This window comes from Monodelphis domestica, chromosome 2, assembly GCF_027887165.1.
Source record: "Monodelphis domestica isolate mMonDom1 chromosome 2, mMonDom1.pri, whole genome shotgun sequence".
In the NCBI taxonomy this organism is placed as follows: domain Eukaryota; kingdom Metazoa; phylum Chordata; class Mammalia; order Didelphimorphia; family Didelphidae; genus Monodelphis; species Monodelphis domestica.
Window position 1 is genome coordinate 531,490,757 of NC_077228.1, and position 16,086 is coordinate 531,506,842.

The 16,086-nt window shown below is 44.6% G+C and overlaps 2 protein-coding genes across 2 annotated transcripts in view; one reads left to right on the plus strand and one right to left on the minus strand.

The window, feature by feature from the left end:
- The window catches only part of PSMD1 (proteasome 26S subunit, non-ATPase 1), a 99,071-nt gene that overhangs the window by 42,978 nt on the left and 40,007 nt on the right, over positions 1-16,086 (minus strand). The gene's annotated exons all lie outside the window — the stretch shown is intronic.
- Positions 1,090-14,238, plus strand: HTR2B (5-hydroxytryptamine receptor 2B). Its single transcript, XM_001365625.4, has 3 exons — positions 1,090-3,363; positions 11,456-11,656; positions 13,065-14,238. The coding sequence occupies exons 1-3, from the start codon at positions 3,036-3,038 to the stop codon at positions 13,955-13,957; spliced, it is 1,422 nt and encodes a 473-aa protein (XP_001365662.1). The 5' UTR covers positions 1,090-3,035; the 3' UTR covers positions 13,958-14,238.

Below are 16,086 nucleotides of genomic sequence, written 5' to 3' on the forward strand. Positions count from 1 at the left end.
TCGGCTAAGTGGTAAGTCCAGCCCACCCTTATCAGCTGTCAGCAGCAGGGAGGAAGACTCTCCTTTCCTTATCATGAGCAAGTTAAAAAGAAGACAGACAGGATCACGAGTCACTAAAACATCAAGGATTTTAAGGATTGTATTTTAAATAAAATTTCAGATACTGAAAAAAGGCAAAAATACCCTGTGCTACCTCAGCTAAAGGACTGGGAAAACCCCCCCAACAGGGCAGGATGACGTTAGAAAGTAACATTTCACAGAACAAGTCTCGCAGTTTGCTTCTATGCACAGAGGCTGAACAGTGCCGTTTTTAAAATTTTGCTTTGGAAGAAATTCTGTGCCATGCGGCATATATCACGTTTCAGAACAAAGGACACATTTGAACATTTTCAGAAATCACTTAAATGACGATGCTGGAATATTTCAATCCGTTAGATCGTTTCTGATAATCATGCTTCACTGATATTTTATCAGCTTAACAAAAATGGTCCAGAATTAAAAATGAATCAACAAAAATGATACATCTAAGCAGACAAATCCGTGCTTTATAGCTTCAATGTAAAAGGAGTCCAGTCCAGTCTCCCAGTTCGGAAGTCTTTGTTGATTCTTCAATTTCCGATAAACTCGCACAGAAGCCAGACTGCCATCCTCACTCAGCCAGGGCTGGGTGGCCGAGGGGACCTGGTAATATTTGGTTGGGCTTTTTAGTTTTATTCTTTGTTCAGCTCCAATAACAAGCTAGTCTCTAAAATGTAATTAGCCCAGAATGCTGAATTCTCACCCCAGAGCTCTGGAATTCAGGCTACCGTTTATTTCCTCTTCCTAGATTATTCTCTTCCTCTATGTAAATCCTTGGAACAAACTGATCAAAAACAAAGTCCGAGCTTTTCAAAAGAGACAAAGAGCTCCAAGCAGCCCACACATGCATGTGTCTAATAAGTTAGCCTTGGTGGTGTTCCATATAAGGCTGTAACTCCGAAGGGCACTCCAGGAGGCTTCCTAGGAGAGGTATATATATCATCTGGCTGGGCCGCCGGCAAGAACCAAGGCCCTCTGGGCCCCCTGGGACAGAGGGGGAGAACGTGCAACCAGCTTTCCCTTGACTTGGGAAATCCAGCCTTATCATGAACACGACTGGCAACATTCAGACATTCCTCAGCAGAGCTGAACTTTTAGGGCTCAATAGATACCTGGAGCCTCAGAAACCAACATTCTGAACATGTACTGCCAGAACTGGCTTGATACCCTTAATTGAGAATTATTAACAATTCTACAAGACGCCCCAACCCTCACAATGACCAAATTCAAAAGGAAATGACCTTCCTGGCACTGTTACAAGCACACACAACATTCATTTGTCTTCTAGCTTTCAAGCACTGCACCCCAGACCGGCTCCGTCAGGGAAGAAATTCGGCTGCCGCGGTGAGCGTGACCGGTGAGCCCAAACTACCCCGGGGATGACATGTGCTAGAAGGCAGCAAGCGTGCAAAGCAGACCTGTAAGTTAGCTACTGGAGAATGAAAACAGGAACTTCCACTGAAGTCTAATTTGTTAACAATCCCACTGCCCCTTCCCTCCAGTTCCACAGTGGTTAAAAAAATACCACCATTCTACGTCGAATGGCATTTACAAGTTGCAGAGGTCTACGCTTTCAGAAATATTTTTGAAAAACAACCATGCTGTCTCTTGGGTCGGGAAGTCTAAGTGGCTACTTTTGGGGGGATGTTAAGGAACCTCAGGATTCAGACAAGTAAACATTTTGTGTAAAGTGCTGAAATAGGATTTAAAACGTTTCATGGCTGTAGAGAAACTTATGGACAATTCTTGCCATTTACCTTTCTTTTTGTGCTTCCAAATTAAAGACAATCTACAAAATTCGGAGAGAAAATGAAAGTGTTGCCTTCCCTGTCTTACTCTACAGAAAAGACCCAAATCTAAGGGACATGCTCAATCTGCACGGGTGGGTACATGGTTCTAGAGCCCCATGACTAATAATAATGGTGGCTGGGTTTCTTTTTGGGGGGTCAGTTCTGCTTTGAAAGCGCCACCCCAAGTGAGTGAGTAAATTCTTCAGGGCACGGCAGTCTTCCCCACTCCCCCATACTCATTCTCAGTATTCATCTCAAATCTGTATACACTTCAGCAGAGGTATGAAGGGATTCCAGTATCATGAATAACTAGTTTTCTTGGGCAAACTGCTACCTTTTTGCTAATCTGAAAAAATCAGAAATCAGTAGCTCAGGAAACCTATTAATTTAAATGAGGATTTCTTGACTTTTTTTGCATCATGGACCTCTTTCTTGGGATGCTTTTTAAGTGTCTGTGATAAAATCCATAGAATTACAAAGAAAATCCAAGATTAGTGAAAACTTGATAAAGACACCATTTCCCCCACCTAAGTTCATGAGCCCCTTGAAGTCTCTCCATGGAACCCTGGAGTACAAGTTAAGATCTAAATCAACTAGGCCAGTGGTAGGATGCTGGTCACAAATAATCGAGCCCCAGCAGCCGTGTGAAATGATGTTAGGTAAGTCATGTCCCCCCCGGTGGGCCTCCACAGTAAAATGAAGGGGCTGGACTAGAAGAACTCTCCCAGCTCTCGAAGTTCTCAATGCAGACCAGAGCTCTGGGAGAAGGGAGGGGCTGGGGCTGCTGTTCTGGTCTCTGTAAATTAAATGATGTCATCTGCATATTTTGTATTGAGGGGGAACCCTTTGGCATTCCAGTGCCCCGACCACTCTGATGCTACAAGAAGCGAGCTGACTGCCTCCATGTCCACAGTGCTGGTTCCTCTCCTAAAGCCTTGTGAAATCTGCGGCTCTTAGAGCAGCAACCAGCCCAAAGGACCTTCCTTACCAAGCAGGGATGGCCAAGAGCTGGTGAAAGAGATTTTTTTTTTAAAAGAAGGGGGTCCACCTTGGCTTGGATTGTCTGGCATGGGTACAATGTCTTAAAAAAAAAAACAGATGACTAGCTGAGCTACTGACCATGTTGACCACTCTCCAGAAGCAGACTGGACCACAGGAAAACAGCGAATGGCTATTTCTTACAGACTTTGTGAGCAAGGCACAATCCCAGGATACCTTCTGCAGGGCTCTAAAATGTCTGATCGCTTACTCGCCTCCAATGGGTCGGGCCTGCCCACCGAAGCGACACCAGGGGAAAAGAAGCTGCGCTGGGCAGCTCTCCTGATATTCCTGGTGATAATCCCAACAATCGGGGGAAATATTCTTGTCATCCTCGCCGTGTCCTTGGAGAAAAAGCTGCAGTATGCTACCAATTACTTTCTGATGTCACTGGCAGTGGCTGATCTGCTGGTCGGGCTGTTTGTGATGCCGATTGCCCTCCTTACGATCATGTTTGGTAAGTCAGTCCTGGCCTTTGCTTTGGCCGTGGCACCCTACTCTGCTAGCACAGTAGCTCCTCTCAGACAGTTTCAGTTTGGACTAAAAGAAAAATGAACTAAAAATAGTGACAATTTCTCACTGCTCTCCTAACTAAGGGCAGTTACTATCTTACTAGTGCATGCTAGTTGGAATGGACAGAAATGCTCTTCTAGATAATAATCATTCTGATAATAATGGTAAAGACTTTCTCTAAGTAAATGGCATTCAAAGGTGTTGTACGGCTGGTTGAAGGGTCAACTGGGTTAAAACTCAGTGTCGCCTGCTACAATGAAGATTGCTGAGATTTTTTTGTCTATCATGTGTGAGGCCAGCTCCCTTATTTACGATATGCCCTTGCTTTCACCTTGCCCCTAACTTTAAAGAATTGTTCCATCCAAATTCCTGTCATTTCCACGTATTTTGTACATTTTTGAAAATGTCCTCAGTCAGTGATCTCCATCCTGTTTATGGCACAATCATGAAAAAACTTCAGTTAGAGAAAGAAATGATCCACTTTTCTATTCAGCTCTCCTGATTTTTGAAAACTGGTACCAGATGTGGGAAAATTCAGGACCCTCAACTCACTAAATTAAATGGAATAATACTCAAATTGTTGAGATTAATAATTAGTTTTCTGTTGATTTAAATCAGTCTCTTAAAAGATTTCTTAAGTAACTTTATAATCTTAAAATATCTCTCATAAACATTTTGGTTCTAAGGAGGAATTTTTTTCGACCTACGGATTACACTTCTCCACCCCTTTTCAGTTTCTTAATCTCTTGAGTAATCTAGCTGTAACCATGGGGAAAAAATTTAAGGAATCTTATGTTAGAACAGAACTTCACAATAGTACCTTTAGCCGTGTGCAAAGTTACAAGGACTCCGTGGTCAGACTTTAAGGTAGAGCTGGCCCGAGGGGAGACTCTTGGGGCATTTCGCTGACACTCGGCACCCATCTTACAGAGGACAACTCCAAATCAAACACCACAGCACAGATAGAAAATGTTTAAAAATGTTCCCCTTCAAACCAGAGTGAAAAGTAACCACCAGAACAACATCACTGCCTATTTGATGAGAATCTAAATATAGAGGCAGGAATGAATGACCCTGTGCGGTAACCTGGCTTAAATAGTGACCTGACCAGAATTCCTTTAACGAACCACTTCCTTGTCTGGGGCACCCTTCACAAACTCACTCCTTGCTACTGTACTACCTACCTGAAGGAAAAGGCTGCCACCCTGACCAAACAAATAGTTAACTCTCACATACAGTAAGGCCAGCTCGAGCTGCAGTTCTGTGATGGCAGGATGCATTTCTGACGGCAAGGGTGCAGGAAGAGAGAGAGTGCCTCGGCACAGACTTTACTTGGAACATGTTGCAGGAGGCTGAACCCCAGAATTCTCCCAGATGTGGGGTGCCTGCCCTTCTTGTGGAGCACAGCGAGCATAAATGCTACGCACAGGACAGTCCAACCATATTATGCAAATAGCAACTCCTGCATGCCACTTCTCTTAATACAGAATAAATTGCCTGACAATGAGAAGTCAGTTTTAACTTCCAAAGAAATCAAATACTTCACGACTGCTACTGAGATTAAGCCTAGCAGAATAAAATTGCCAGGGGTATAAAAAGGCGGTTTCCAGGGGTCTAAACTCTGATGACAACAAAAGCAAGTTGCTGGGTCAGGGCACTTCCCCAAACCCAAACGGGGCTGGCTATAAAGAGATGGCTAGATTCTACACGGAACAAGGGAAAGTGGCCGTCGAAGGCTGGGCCGTTAGAAGTCTGATGCCTTAAACCAAAGCATTCAAAGTTCAAGGAAGGAAGCTCGCATATGCTTATCATTAAGCACTTATGAGAACGTGCCTTAATATTTATGTTCAACTAAATAACTCGGGACATTTAGCTGCCTCGACAGTGCGGTATCTGGGCATGGGAAATTTAGCCAGCTCGACTCTGTGAACATGTAAATAAAAAACCACAATGAGTCGTTTGAAATCTGCTCTATTTGGTGATTAAAAAAAAAAATCTTCACATACTGTAATAAAACTAAAGTGGTAGCTGGTTAAGAGGTAAGTTTTTAAACAAAATGACACGGTAGGGACTTAGGGAAAGGTTTATTTATTACTATGGAAAAATCAAATAGCAAAGACCAGTAAATTAAGGACAACAAATTTCCCACCATAAATTTCTTAGCATGACACCCCATATTGTGCAATGTATTTGTGAGAAACTTCCTGGAATTTTTCCTCCATTCCTCTTTGCTTAAAACATCAGTGTGACTAAAATGGGTAGAGTGTTTAGGCCTCCATATAGCCTCCCAAACTTATTCTGTCCTTTAAATGAACATTTTAAATGACAACATTTGCATAAGAGATTTTATTTTAATTGAAGGTAACATTACGGCCTCTTCAGAAATTGACAGGGCTGTAAACAGCGACTCTTAAATCCCAGTGCAGCCCTTTGGGGAAAAAAGACACGGTACTGGTTTTGTAGTTCCTTTCTTGAATCAATCAGCACTATGCACTTATTAGTAAGCGCCTACTATGTGCCAAGCCCTGCGACAGGCCCAGGAAATACAAAGAAGAAAACGATTCCTCCTCACGAAGAGTTTAAATTCAAATAGAACTGCATAATCCGGACCTTCAAATGATGGGCAAAACAGCAGCAGCAAAACCATTCATCCAGGACAAAGAAGGGACAAACACATTCCACTCACCACCAACTCTGACTGTATCTATAGCAAAATGCACACTGAGTTCCAAACCACTAACTTACAAGCCACCTCCCAGAATACAACCCTGATGCCAAGGTCACCAGTATAGATAGCTTCTTCTTCAAGTCTCATGTAGAGGATTTGGCTAAAATCTCAGAGAATCACGTTCTTAGTGCTTGAAAATCAGGGCATTCTACAGCGATGCCATTCAAAGGAACCTCAAGAGGCTGTAAAGACCAGAGCCCAGTTGTTTGACTGGGTCCCAAATCTGGGAGCTCCCTTGTTCCAGTTATCTATAGTATAAGGCCCAAATATAATGGCTAAACGACATGTTACTTTACTTTAAATGTTATATTTATATATCAATGTTTATGGGTATTGATAGCATTTTAATACTTTTATTTATTAATATTCATATAAAATATAATACCTTTCACCAGTGAAGGCAAACAAAACCAAAAGTGCCATCAATACCTCTAGCTATTTCTCAAGAGAGTTTACTTGGCACAGAAGGCCACCGTCTAGAGTGAGGGATTCGCAGTCTCCATTTATACAATTCTTTTAAAATGCTCAAAATGCACCTCTTCCAAGAGAACAGGACACATGTCATTTGTTCTCATTGTACAGATGTGGAAGAGTGTGGGAAGCCCACAGAGTTTCTATGATTTTCCCTGAGTAAAGAGAAGAGTCAGGACCCAAACACAATCTATGCACCTCAGGTTCGAAGCTCTTTCCACAATGCCCACTATTAAAAAGGGGTCCTGTGTCGAGAGCCTAGTTTGCGTACACCAATCCCATCTTTAGTCACTGTTTGGCCTGTTTCGTTTAAGCAAAAAAGCAGTTAAGAGTGCAGGTAAGAGTTTTCCCCAGTATCCTCCATCATCACTTTCTGCCTGTTTGAACAGGAAATGACCGTGGTTGGGCCAGCCTGAATAAAAGCGATAGAGACCCCTCCAGGCTCTGTACTATGGCCCTGCCACCAAGGTAAGAGGTGGACAGAAGAATCACATAAGACTGAACCCCAATTTCACAGTATCAAACAGGGCTGTATCCTCAGCCTTCATGGCCAAGAGGTTTAGCAATGTCAGCTATCGGCGTGACCTTCTAACTGTGGCACTTAACTTTTTTGGTAAATTTGGATCTGGGTGCTTGTGCTGCCCAGTAAATAGGGAGGCAAATACCACTTCTAGGGCATGTCTGTTGTCTGGTCTAAATGGCTTTAACAGAGATTTGGGGCCCTGACTAGAAGCTCAGTACTGATCATGTCAAAAATAATATGCTCATATGCCCCTAACAGGACCTATTTAGGAGGTTCTCCATAATAAATCACCAAATGTATTTAGATGTTTAATGCTGACATTCTAGGGGGGAGAAATTGGTCACAAATGAATTCTGATGTAGAAGCATCTGCCCAAAACGGGCTTACCCCAACTGACAACCGAGAGGCGAGGGAGGCCATTGACAAGGTCTTCAGCTTCTTTCTCTCAAGTCTACCTCAGAATTGTTACAGCATCAGAAAACACAATATCCAGGCCACTGGAGATACCTGGCAAAATGCCCTTCTCTGCCTACCACATCAGCCACAAGATAAAGTCTTTCTTCAACTTAATTTCAGGAGATTATTTGTCTCTGCAAAGGAATCTGATGCTTTTACTAAAACCCCGAGCCCTTGGCTTGCCTTTGAGTGATATAAGGGGGAAAATGGGTATACTAGGACGAGAACCTGCTAATCATCTTACAGAAATTCATAACTAAACTGACCTAACATTTGTATGCATTCCAGATATTTCCACCCATCTAGGCATTTAGCCGAATTTTAAAATTCAGAGATTTAAGATTATTTAAAGTAATATCCCATCTATCACAAGCACCGCAATCGCAAATATTTTAGCCTAGAGCCGTCAGACAAACAAAGCTGCGAAGGTCATTCCATTATGCATTTTCATCTAATGTGGAACCACAGTGGCTAACTAGAAAGTATATTTCTTTTAATCATCTAAGCTTCTTTAAAGTGTAGAAACTCACATTCATTTTCTCTTACTGGCACCAACCACCAAGTACAGCCACACTAAAGATGAAAACCGTGGCAGCTTTACACTAATGACAAAGCTGTTTCTTTCAGAGGTCACATGAACCCAATGAGGCTGGACCGTCTTGGGGTTGCTCTGCTCAGCCCGGCAGATTTACAAGGTGCACCAATAGACGTATGAACAGTCTTTGACTTGCTAACAGGCTGAATGTTCTGAGCCCTAATTTTCTCACTTTAAAGAAGAGGTGAAGCTGAGCTCAAAGACGCATTTCACTGCTGACATCAAGTCTTGGCGGCTCTCGCTGAAAGCTCGCCTTGTTCTAGTAACACATGGGGGCACCTATCTTCTGCTTCCATTGTCCCTTCTTCTCAGAGCACTGATCAGTCCAACTCTTTTTCTGGACCGTCTTCGCACTAAAGACGAAGCCTCAGAAAGTAGCAAAAGCTTTGAAGAGAAAGTCAAATCCAATGTAAAAGCCAGTTTCTGCTCTTCCATTTGTTGAGTAGTGGCACTCTGGGCCTGACCAAACCCTGGTCTCATCCCCAGACTCAGATTAAAAAGAGAAGCTTTGTAAATAGCCAAGGGCTATCTGTATGTATGGGAGGTGCAGTGGCAGGTAAAGATGTGGATGCCAATTAATCCTGAATCCTACAGGCAAATCCACAGAAAGCCCACATCAGCCTCAGGCTCAGGCTGTGGGTGCTACCTCTCCCCTCTGTACCATGGACTGCAATCCATTCCAGATGTGGCAATTGCTTAACTAGAAAAGAACATGAACATGTGAAAAGAAATCAGAGAATGAAGAATGGATATCTTGATTGCAATACCGTGCTAAGCTTGTTGGAAAAGATCAAACACTCTTTCTTGAAAAGTATCAACAGTTTGATCTAGTTAATAGGCAAAAAGGCTGAGAGCAGACAAAATATGTGTCTGACCAGGAGTATCATGAATGGCTCACGCATGCTCATGCTATGTGTGCATCAAGCTATGCAAAAGGCTTTCTTTATACCAATCAAATACCATTTTACAGACGGGGAAACTGAGGTTCTGAAAAGTAGCATGCATGAGCTGGCAGAATTCCAAGCCAGGTCTCAGACCTTTCTTATAGCCTCCAACGTATCTGTCGATTTATCTAGATACACGGAGTTCAGACTATCCAAGATGAAAAGGGCGGAGATGAGGAACAGCTCTTTGCAGGGTTGAGGACTAGTCTGATCACAACTGGATATGCTAAATTTATGAGGAATTTCCAAGATTGAGGTCGATACCTCAATGAATAAGGGGTGCAAGACCAAATAAGCAGGGCTTGAAGGGAAAAAAGGCACTTAAACAACCATCTGAAAATCCATCTGTACTCTCCAACCATCAGATGTCTAGGTACGCTTTGCTGGCAGACATGAGAAACATTCTAGAATTTCAGAGTAGCGAGAATGGCTGTGGGGAAACAAGGACAAAAACAAATGACAGAAACTGTCCCAGAAGTGAATGACGGGACTGTCACACAGGCCAGGGCACGGGGCCCAGGGGGTCACAGGCTTCTCCACCACACCAGCCACCGAGCAGCAGCTGTAGGGGTGTGGAGGAGAGCCCTTCTTCAGCTCCAGTAGCCACTTAAGTTAAGAGACAAAGACAGAGAGATGGCGTGTGTGCACGCGCGTGTCTGTGACACACACAAAGGATATCGAATAACTGCTCTTTGAAACTCAAGTACCCAAGGCCCAGGGCAAGTCCCAATCCCTGACAGGCAGTTTCAGAGTCAAAACATTTTTAAAACAAAACTTTCTAATCAAGTTTCAAATTTCCAAGATGAGCAAACAGTGCAGCGCTATTGAGAAGAACAGGAGTCTACATTAACCAGATACCCTGAACCCAAGCAAGAAAAACTTCCGCTGAATGAGATACCGAGTCCTGGGCTAGCGAATGATCTATTGGAGGAGAGCCTTGTGTTTTGGGATTCCAATCATTCTTGATGACAGCCCTCTCACCCCCCCCCCCCCCGGAAGCCACCCCTTGTAACAAAGGCTGAAGTAAAATCAAGCAACAAATGGCCTGCGCGTCATGACACACGAACATTAGCTACTCACAGGCCCCGACCTGGACAGTGAAAGAGGGAGGTGATCACTTATGTTTAAAGTGGCTAGAAATAGAAACAGATAATGACGCTGCTTTTATGGCAATCACTTCACAAACCAAATACTACCAATTGCCCACTAGAAAGAAGTCACTAGGTAGTAAATCACCTTTTTTTGCGCCTACAATGCCAAGAACAAACGGGCTTTAACTGGTCTGGTCCGCCACAATGCCCAGGACCAAGAAGGGCCAGAGGCCCATGCTGGCACCCTTTGGTTACAGGGCACAGGCAGGCACCTATTCTGCCAGTACACAGGTCAGACTTGCCTCTGCTGCCTCCTCCCACCACTGCCCATCCCAAGTGGGACATCTCTTCGCTTTGGGCTTTAAGCTGGCCACTGCCCCTACACACTCGACAACAGCTCATGGTTAAGGGTTGACAAAGACCTTCCCTGAAATCCGCTTGCTCCAGACTAGCCTAAATCACAGTAAGTTGAGTCAAAGTCCTCCCCTAACGGGGCTTTCAGACTCTTTAAGGAAAACTCTGGAGAAGTATAAAGGTCGGCCATTAGGGATGAAATTCATTACCGGAGGGACGCTAACTTGTTCCCCCCTTCAGAAACATCAGCCCAGCGACTAAACGCCACTGCGCAATGAAGAAGACGACGAGTACTCCCTATTTTGGCTTACTGGAAACAGAAACAATTATTATCTTTTAAAGAGCGTGGCCAGGGCGCAGCTAGATGACTTAGTGGACAGAGAGCCAGGCAGAGACAGGAGGTCCTGGGTTCAAGGTGGCCTCCTCGCTGTGTGCCTAGCCCTTCCCACTCTTCTGCCATGGGACCAAGACTGAGACAGAAGGTAAGGATTTTAAAAAAGCTTGGCGGTAGGAACGGGGAGAGAAACTTGGCTTTGGAACACGTTCCCTAAAAGGACTAACTTTTTCCTGGTAAACAGAACTGTCTGTAAGTGTCCTGGGAGTGCTGGCCATGGAACAGAGTATCTAGGCAGATCCTTCATCTCAGGTACAGGGACGGAGCCAGGCCAAGCCATCCAGTGGCTTGCCCCACACACAGCATCTTCCCTCTGAGCGGGGCTTGGTTTGGTACACAGTGAGTTAAGCAGCAAGCACCTCGGTGCAGCAAGCAAGTTCTCGGTGCTGACGCCACGGCCCCCAGAGGTAGGAAGCGACGCCGACTGCAGGGAGCGGACGTAGGAGAAATAACGACCGCCCGGTGTTTTCTCTCTCCCAGAGCCCGTGTGGCCCCTTCCGCTTGTCCTCTGCCCTGCCTGGTTGTTTCTGGACGTGCTTTTCTCGACGGCTTCCATCATGCATCTCTGCGCTATCTCCGTGGACCGTTACATCGCTATCAAAAAGCCCATCCAGGCCAGTCAGTACAACTCGCGAGCAACAGCCCTCATCAAGATAACAGTGGTGTGGCTCATTTCTATAGGTAGGTGACCAAGGGAAGGGTCTGGGGGCCGGTCAAGACCTAATAGTCCATGCACGTGTGTGTACCTCTCCGTGTGGGCACATCCACACACGCATGGGCGATGCTAACCTAGCCCAGTGCCCCACCATGCGGTGGAGGTGACCCGGGCGCTCCAAGGCAATACCAGCCGCGCCAGAGTCTGGGTCTCTTGCCTTGCTCACGCAGGAGAAGGTGGTAACTAGCTGGCTGGAGGCATGGAGGGTGAAGTGCTTAGCCACGGGCCAGTCCTCCAGGATCATCCCTTTACTTCAATAGTCCTCGACCTGCATCCGTGCGGGCTGGGCCCATGCTGAGGAAAGCCCGATCTCGGAGGGGCTGATTACGGCATATTAACCTACATTTCTGCTAACCGCCTGTAAAACACGGAAAGGCTCGGGGCCAGGGAGGAAACCCCCAGTGCCTTGTCATGACCCTTACTGGGATTCAACAGCAGACAAAGCCCCGAAGCACTAGCTTTGTGAAACAGGGACCCTGCTCCCACAACACACTCAGGTGCTTGTTCTAACTCAACACAAGGCCCTACTAGTTAATATGTAAAAACTTTTGATCACCCACAAACCAGATTCTGTTGAAATCAGCTGTATGAGCACCTCCGAGGAGGTCAATCAGGTAAATGGAGGGAACGGAGAGTACTCGAAAAGCCAACCAACCCAAGCTCACTCCCCCAATTTTGAGCAGAAATTAGGCAAGAAGACAAGAGGAAGCCGAGATGCCAGACCAAGGCAGTCCATTCGAGGGTTTACAGCATGTTATTCTAGTTTTTAGCTACCTAATAACCTTCTGTGGAGAAGTGAGCATGAAAGAAAGCACCGGCCATAAATGAGGGGCAGATAAACAAGGTTTCAGAACGCAGCCATTCTGACGGCTCAGTTCCCTTATCTAGTGTTCAACAAGTCCATGAAGCAAGCCAGGAGATTCCCTAATAGAGTATCTTAGAAGGAGTTAAGTCCAGCCAAAATGGTACCTTGCAAATTAGCAGGTGAGCACTGCACAAACCAATCAGGGTGAAGAGGGCACCCATGAAAAACCCTATTAAAGTGGGTGAAATACAAAACAATCTCAACCCATCAGCTAACCCTGAGCATCTGTATAAATAATAGCACTGACCACTGACTTTCTTCTGTAGGCATATAATTGGGCCTGATGTCAGGGAGATTCGAGTTTAAATCCTACACTTACTAGCGTTGTGTCTCTTTCTGTCTGTGTTTCTTCAACCATAAAATAGAAATAAATAGCACCTCGCTCCAGGGGCTGCTGCAAAGATAAAATGATCACTTGATAACATTCCTGTTGGAAGGATGGCTGGAGTGCTGTACTCACATGTGTGATGATACCAAGCCCCTTCTGTTTGGGGTTTCTTCTTTTCTAGGTATCGCCATCCCGATCCCAATTAAAGGCATAGAAGCTGGCGTGGGGGACCCCAACAACATCACGTGTGTGATCACAAAGGACCGCTTCAGCAGCTTCATGCTCTTCGGCTCGCTGGCCTCCTTCTTCACGCCCCTCGCCATCATGATCGTCACGTATTTTCTCACTATCCAGGCACTTCGGAAGAAGGCGTACTTGATCAAAAACAAGCCCCTGCAGCGTTTCACCTGGTCCACTGTGTCCACCGTTTTCCAAAGGGATGAAACACCCAGCTCATCTCCTGAAAAGGTGGCCATGCTAGATTTTTCTCCCAAGAATAAAATGGTGCCAAACTCGAGCGACGAGATGCTTATTCGGCGGATGTCCAGCATTGGGAAAAAGTCTGTTCAAACGATTACCAATGAGCAGAGGGCTTCCAAGGTGCTGGGGATTGTGTTTTTCCTCTTTCTCTTTATGTGGTGTCCTTTCTTTATCACCAATGTGACATTAGCATCCTGTGATTCCTGTAGCCAGACCACGCTCCAAAAGCTTATGGAGATATTTGTCTGGATCGGTTACGTTTCCTCGGGGGTGAACCCTCTGGTTTACACGCTTTTTAATAAGACCTTTCGGGAAGCGTTTGGGCGATACATCACATGCAACTATCGGGCCAGCAAGGCAGTGAAGCCCCTTCGGAAATGCTCAAGCAAGGCATCCTTCAGGAATTCTGTGGCAGAGAACTCCAAATTCTTTGTGAGACAAGGAGTGAGGAATGGGATTAACCCTGTCATGTACCAGAGCCCAATGAGACTCTGTAGTTCTCCCATACAATCCCAATCCACCATTTTACTAGACACACTACTACTCACTGAAAACGAAGCGGATAAAACCGATGAGCAAGTCAGCTATGTGTAGCAGAGTTCACGTGCCCTTCAAACAAATCCTGTGATAAGCAGAACCAAGCACAGGTAGAGGGACTATTTGGGGCCACTGCTGATCAGAAGAATGGCAGAATACATGTTACTGCATCTTCTTACAGACCAAGAGTCGGTATTATCAGTATTGTTTAGTTTTCTTTAATTTGACCAAGAGATTCCATGAAAATAGATATATTGCACGAAAATAAAGAACATCTAGCACTCTTTCTGTAATTAAGATGCCAAAAGATTCAAATAAAGTTTAATCAACTATTTAATCAACAAGTTTGGCCTGGCCTTCTTTTACAAAACCATTATAACTAGAACCAATTACTAAGGACCTAATGGTGCAGTTTTGCTAGAAGCTAGGTTCTGGCATGAGTGATACTCATGAGGTTTCATAGGGAAGGCTCAGTCCTCAACTGTAAGAGGTCGCCATTTTCATTAGTTACTTGGGCGTTGAAGACTTAAAAGACACATGCACCAGACTGGCAGACGACACCACACTAGAAAAGAAAAGGCCTATGGTGGACTCCCTCCTTCAACCATTAAGGGGACATTTATAAAGTGGATTTCTAGATTGGAGAGCTGGAAGAGTTTGAGATCACCTGGTCTCCCCCTCCAGTCCCACATCCCTGGCACATAAGGAGCGTGAGGTCTAGCCAGAGAGAGGCTAAGTGACTGACGCAGCCAAACCACAAAGGCAGTGTGAGAAGTGGAGGCAAGATCCAGACCCAGGCCCTCTGATTTCAAATTTAGCTCTTCCCACCACAAAGCCTTTAGTTGACTGCAAGCTCAAAGACCCAAATGAGAGACAGAGCTGCAAGGGAATATGGCGGAAGGCTGGGTTTACTCCAAGGAGTATTCAGGATGGAGGAAGCATTCCTGGTCATTGTACTAAGTTCAGGTCAATCAATTGGAGTAGTGGGTTTAGTTCTATACCTCACATTTCAGGAAGGACACTGAAAGCCTTTGAAGTACATTCACAACAGAGAAACCAAGATAGTTAAAACCAGACCGTACTAACATTGAAAGAACTGGGTGGTGTCAAACCTAGAGAAGATTCGGCATCATGAACTTGCTCAAGTCTATCACACGGAAAAAGACAGAGGACAGGATATGGACTAATGGGGGGGATTTATGAGGAACCAGTCTTGGACTGAGTGGTTCTGACAATGATGCCTTTCCCCAAATCTAACATGTTCCCTAGCAAAGGCCCAACTGTTTGCCAATGGCTGAGAATATCATAAGAGACTGTCAAGTGTGTCAAGGGGATTTTATCTCTTTATATATTTAATAACTAGATAGATATATTAATTTAATTCTTTAACAAGACCACTTCTTGGCTACATCCCCAATGATGGGAGTTTATGTTTTCATGAAAGCAAGCAAAACAACATTATTTCTGCATTGAAGAATTTAAAGTACAAAGCCTATCAACACCAATGTCAACATAGATGTGACACATAGATGTCAACATAAATAGATAACATAATGATAGTTGTTTCTAGTGTGAAGGGGATAGGACTGGCCATCACCTGACCAGTTCCAGAAACATTCACATTCAATCACCCGAGCTTTCTTGCATTTCAACCCTCCAATCCTGATCCTCCCCATGGTACTACCCTACCCTCATGATCTTAAACTTGGAAATCTCCCTCTTGGCCCTTACAATCTGAGGGCACAAACCAAGTCTCATTTCTCCTTTTATCTCATCAAGTGTGAGGCAGTATAGACATAACAGAAGAAATCTTTGCTGACTAAATAAGTGACTCTCTTACCTATCACTGCTCTTTTATCCTACTGAACCTCTTTCGTGATCACTGGGACCTGGGGTTCCCCGAATCTTCTTTAATCATCTCTTAATCTATCAAAACTATTCTAGCTTCTCCTGCCACCCCAGTATCCATTATTTCAATGATGTGTTTGCAAAGAAATCTCCTGTCTCTTGGCCTTCTCTAACCTCCTGATCCCCAAAGGTAAGTCCCACTACCCAATTTTTCCATTCACTCTCCGGCTATTAAATGCTGCTGGATAATCATAAAACTGGCCTTATTTTATCTGCTACAAATGTCTGTAGTTTAACCTCATTTGAGGTCCTTATTTGTACTCCACAATTCTTTTATT

Excerpts from the sequence above, each read along its gene's own strand:
- HTR2B (XM_001365625.4), top strand. The coding sequence starts at position 3,036 with ATGGCTATTTCTTACAGACTTTGTGAGCAAGGCACAATCCCAGGATAC. Across the intron at positions 3,364-11,455 it reads CCTCCTTACGATCATGTTTG|AGCCCGTGTGGCCCCTTCCG; the intron begins GTAAGTCAGTCC and ends TCTCTCTCCCAG. Across the intron at positions 11,657-13,064 it reads GGTGTGGCTCATTTCTATAG|GTATCGCCATCCCGATCCCA; the intron begins GTAGGTGACCAA and ends CTTCTTTTCTAG.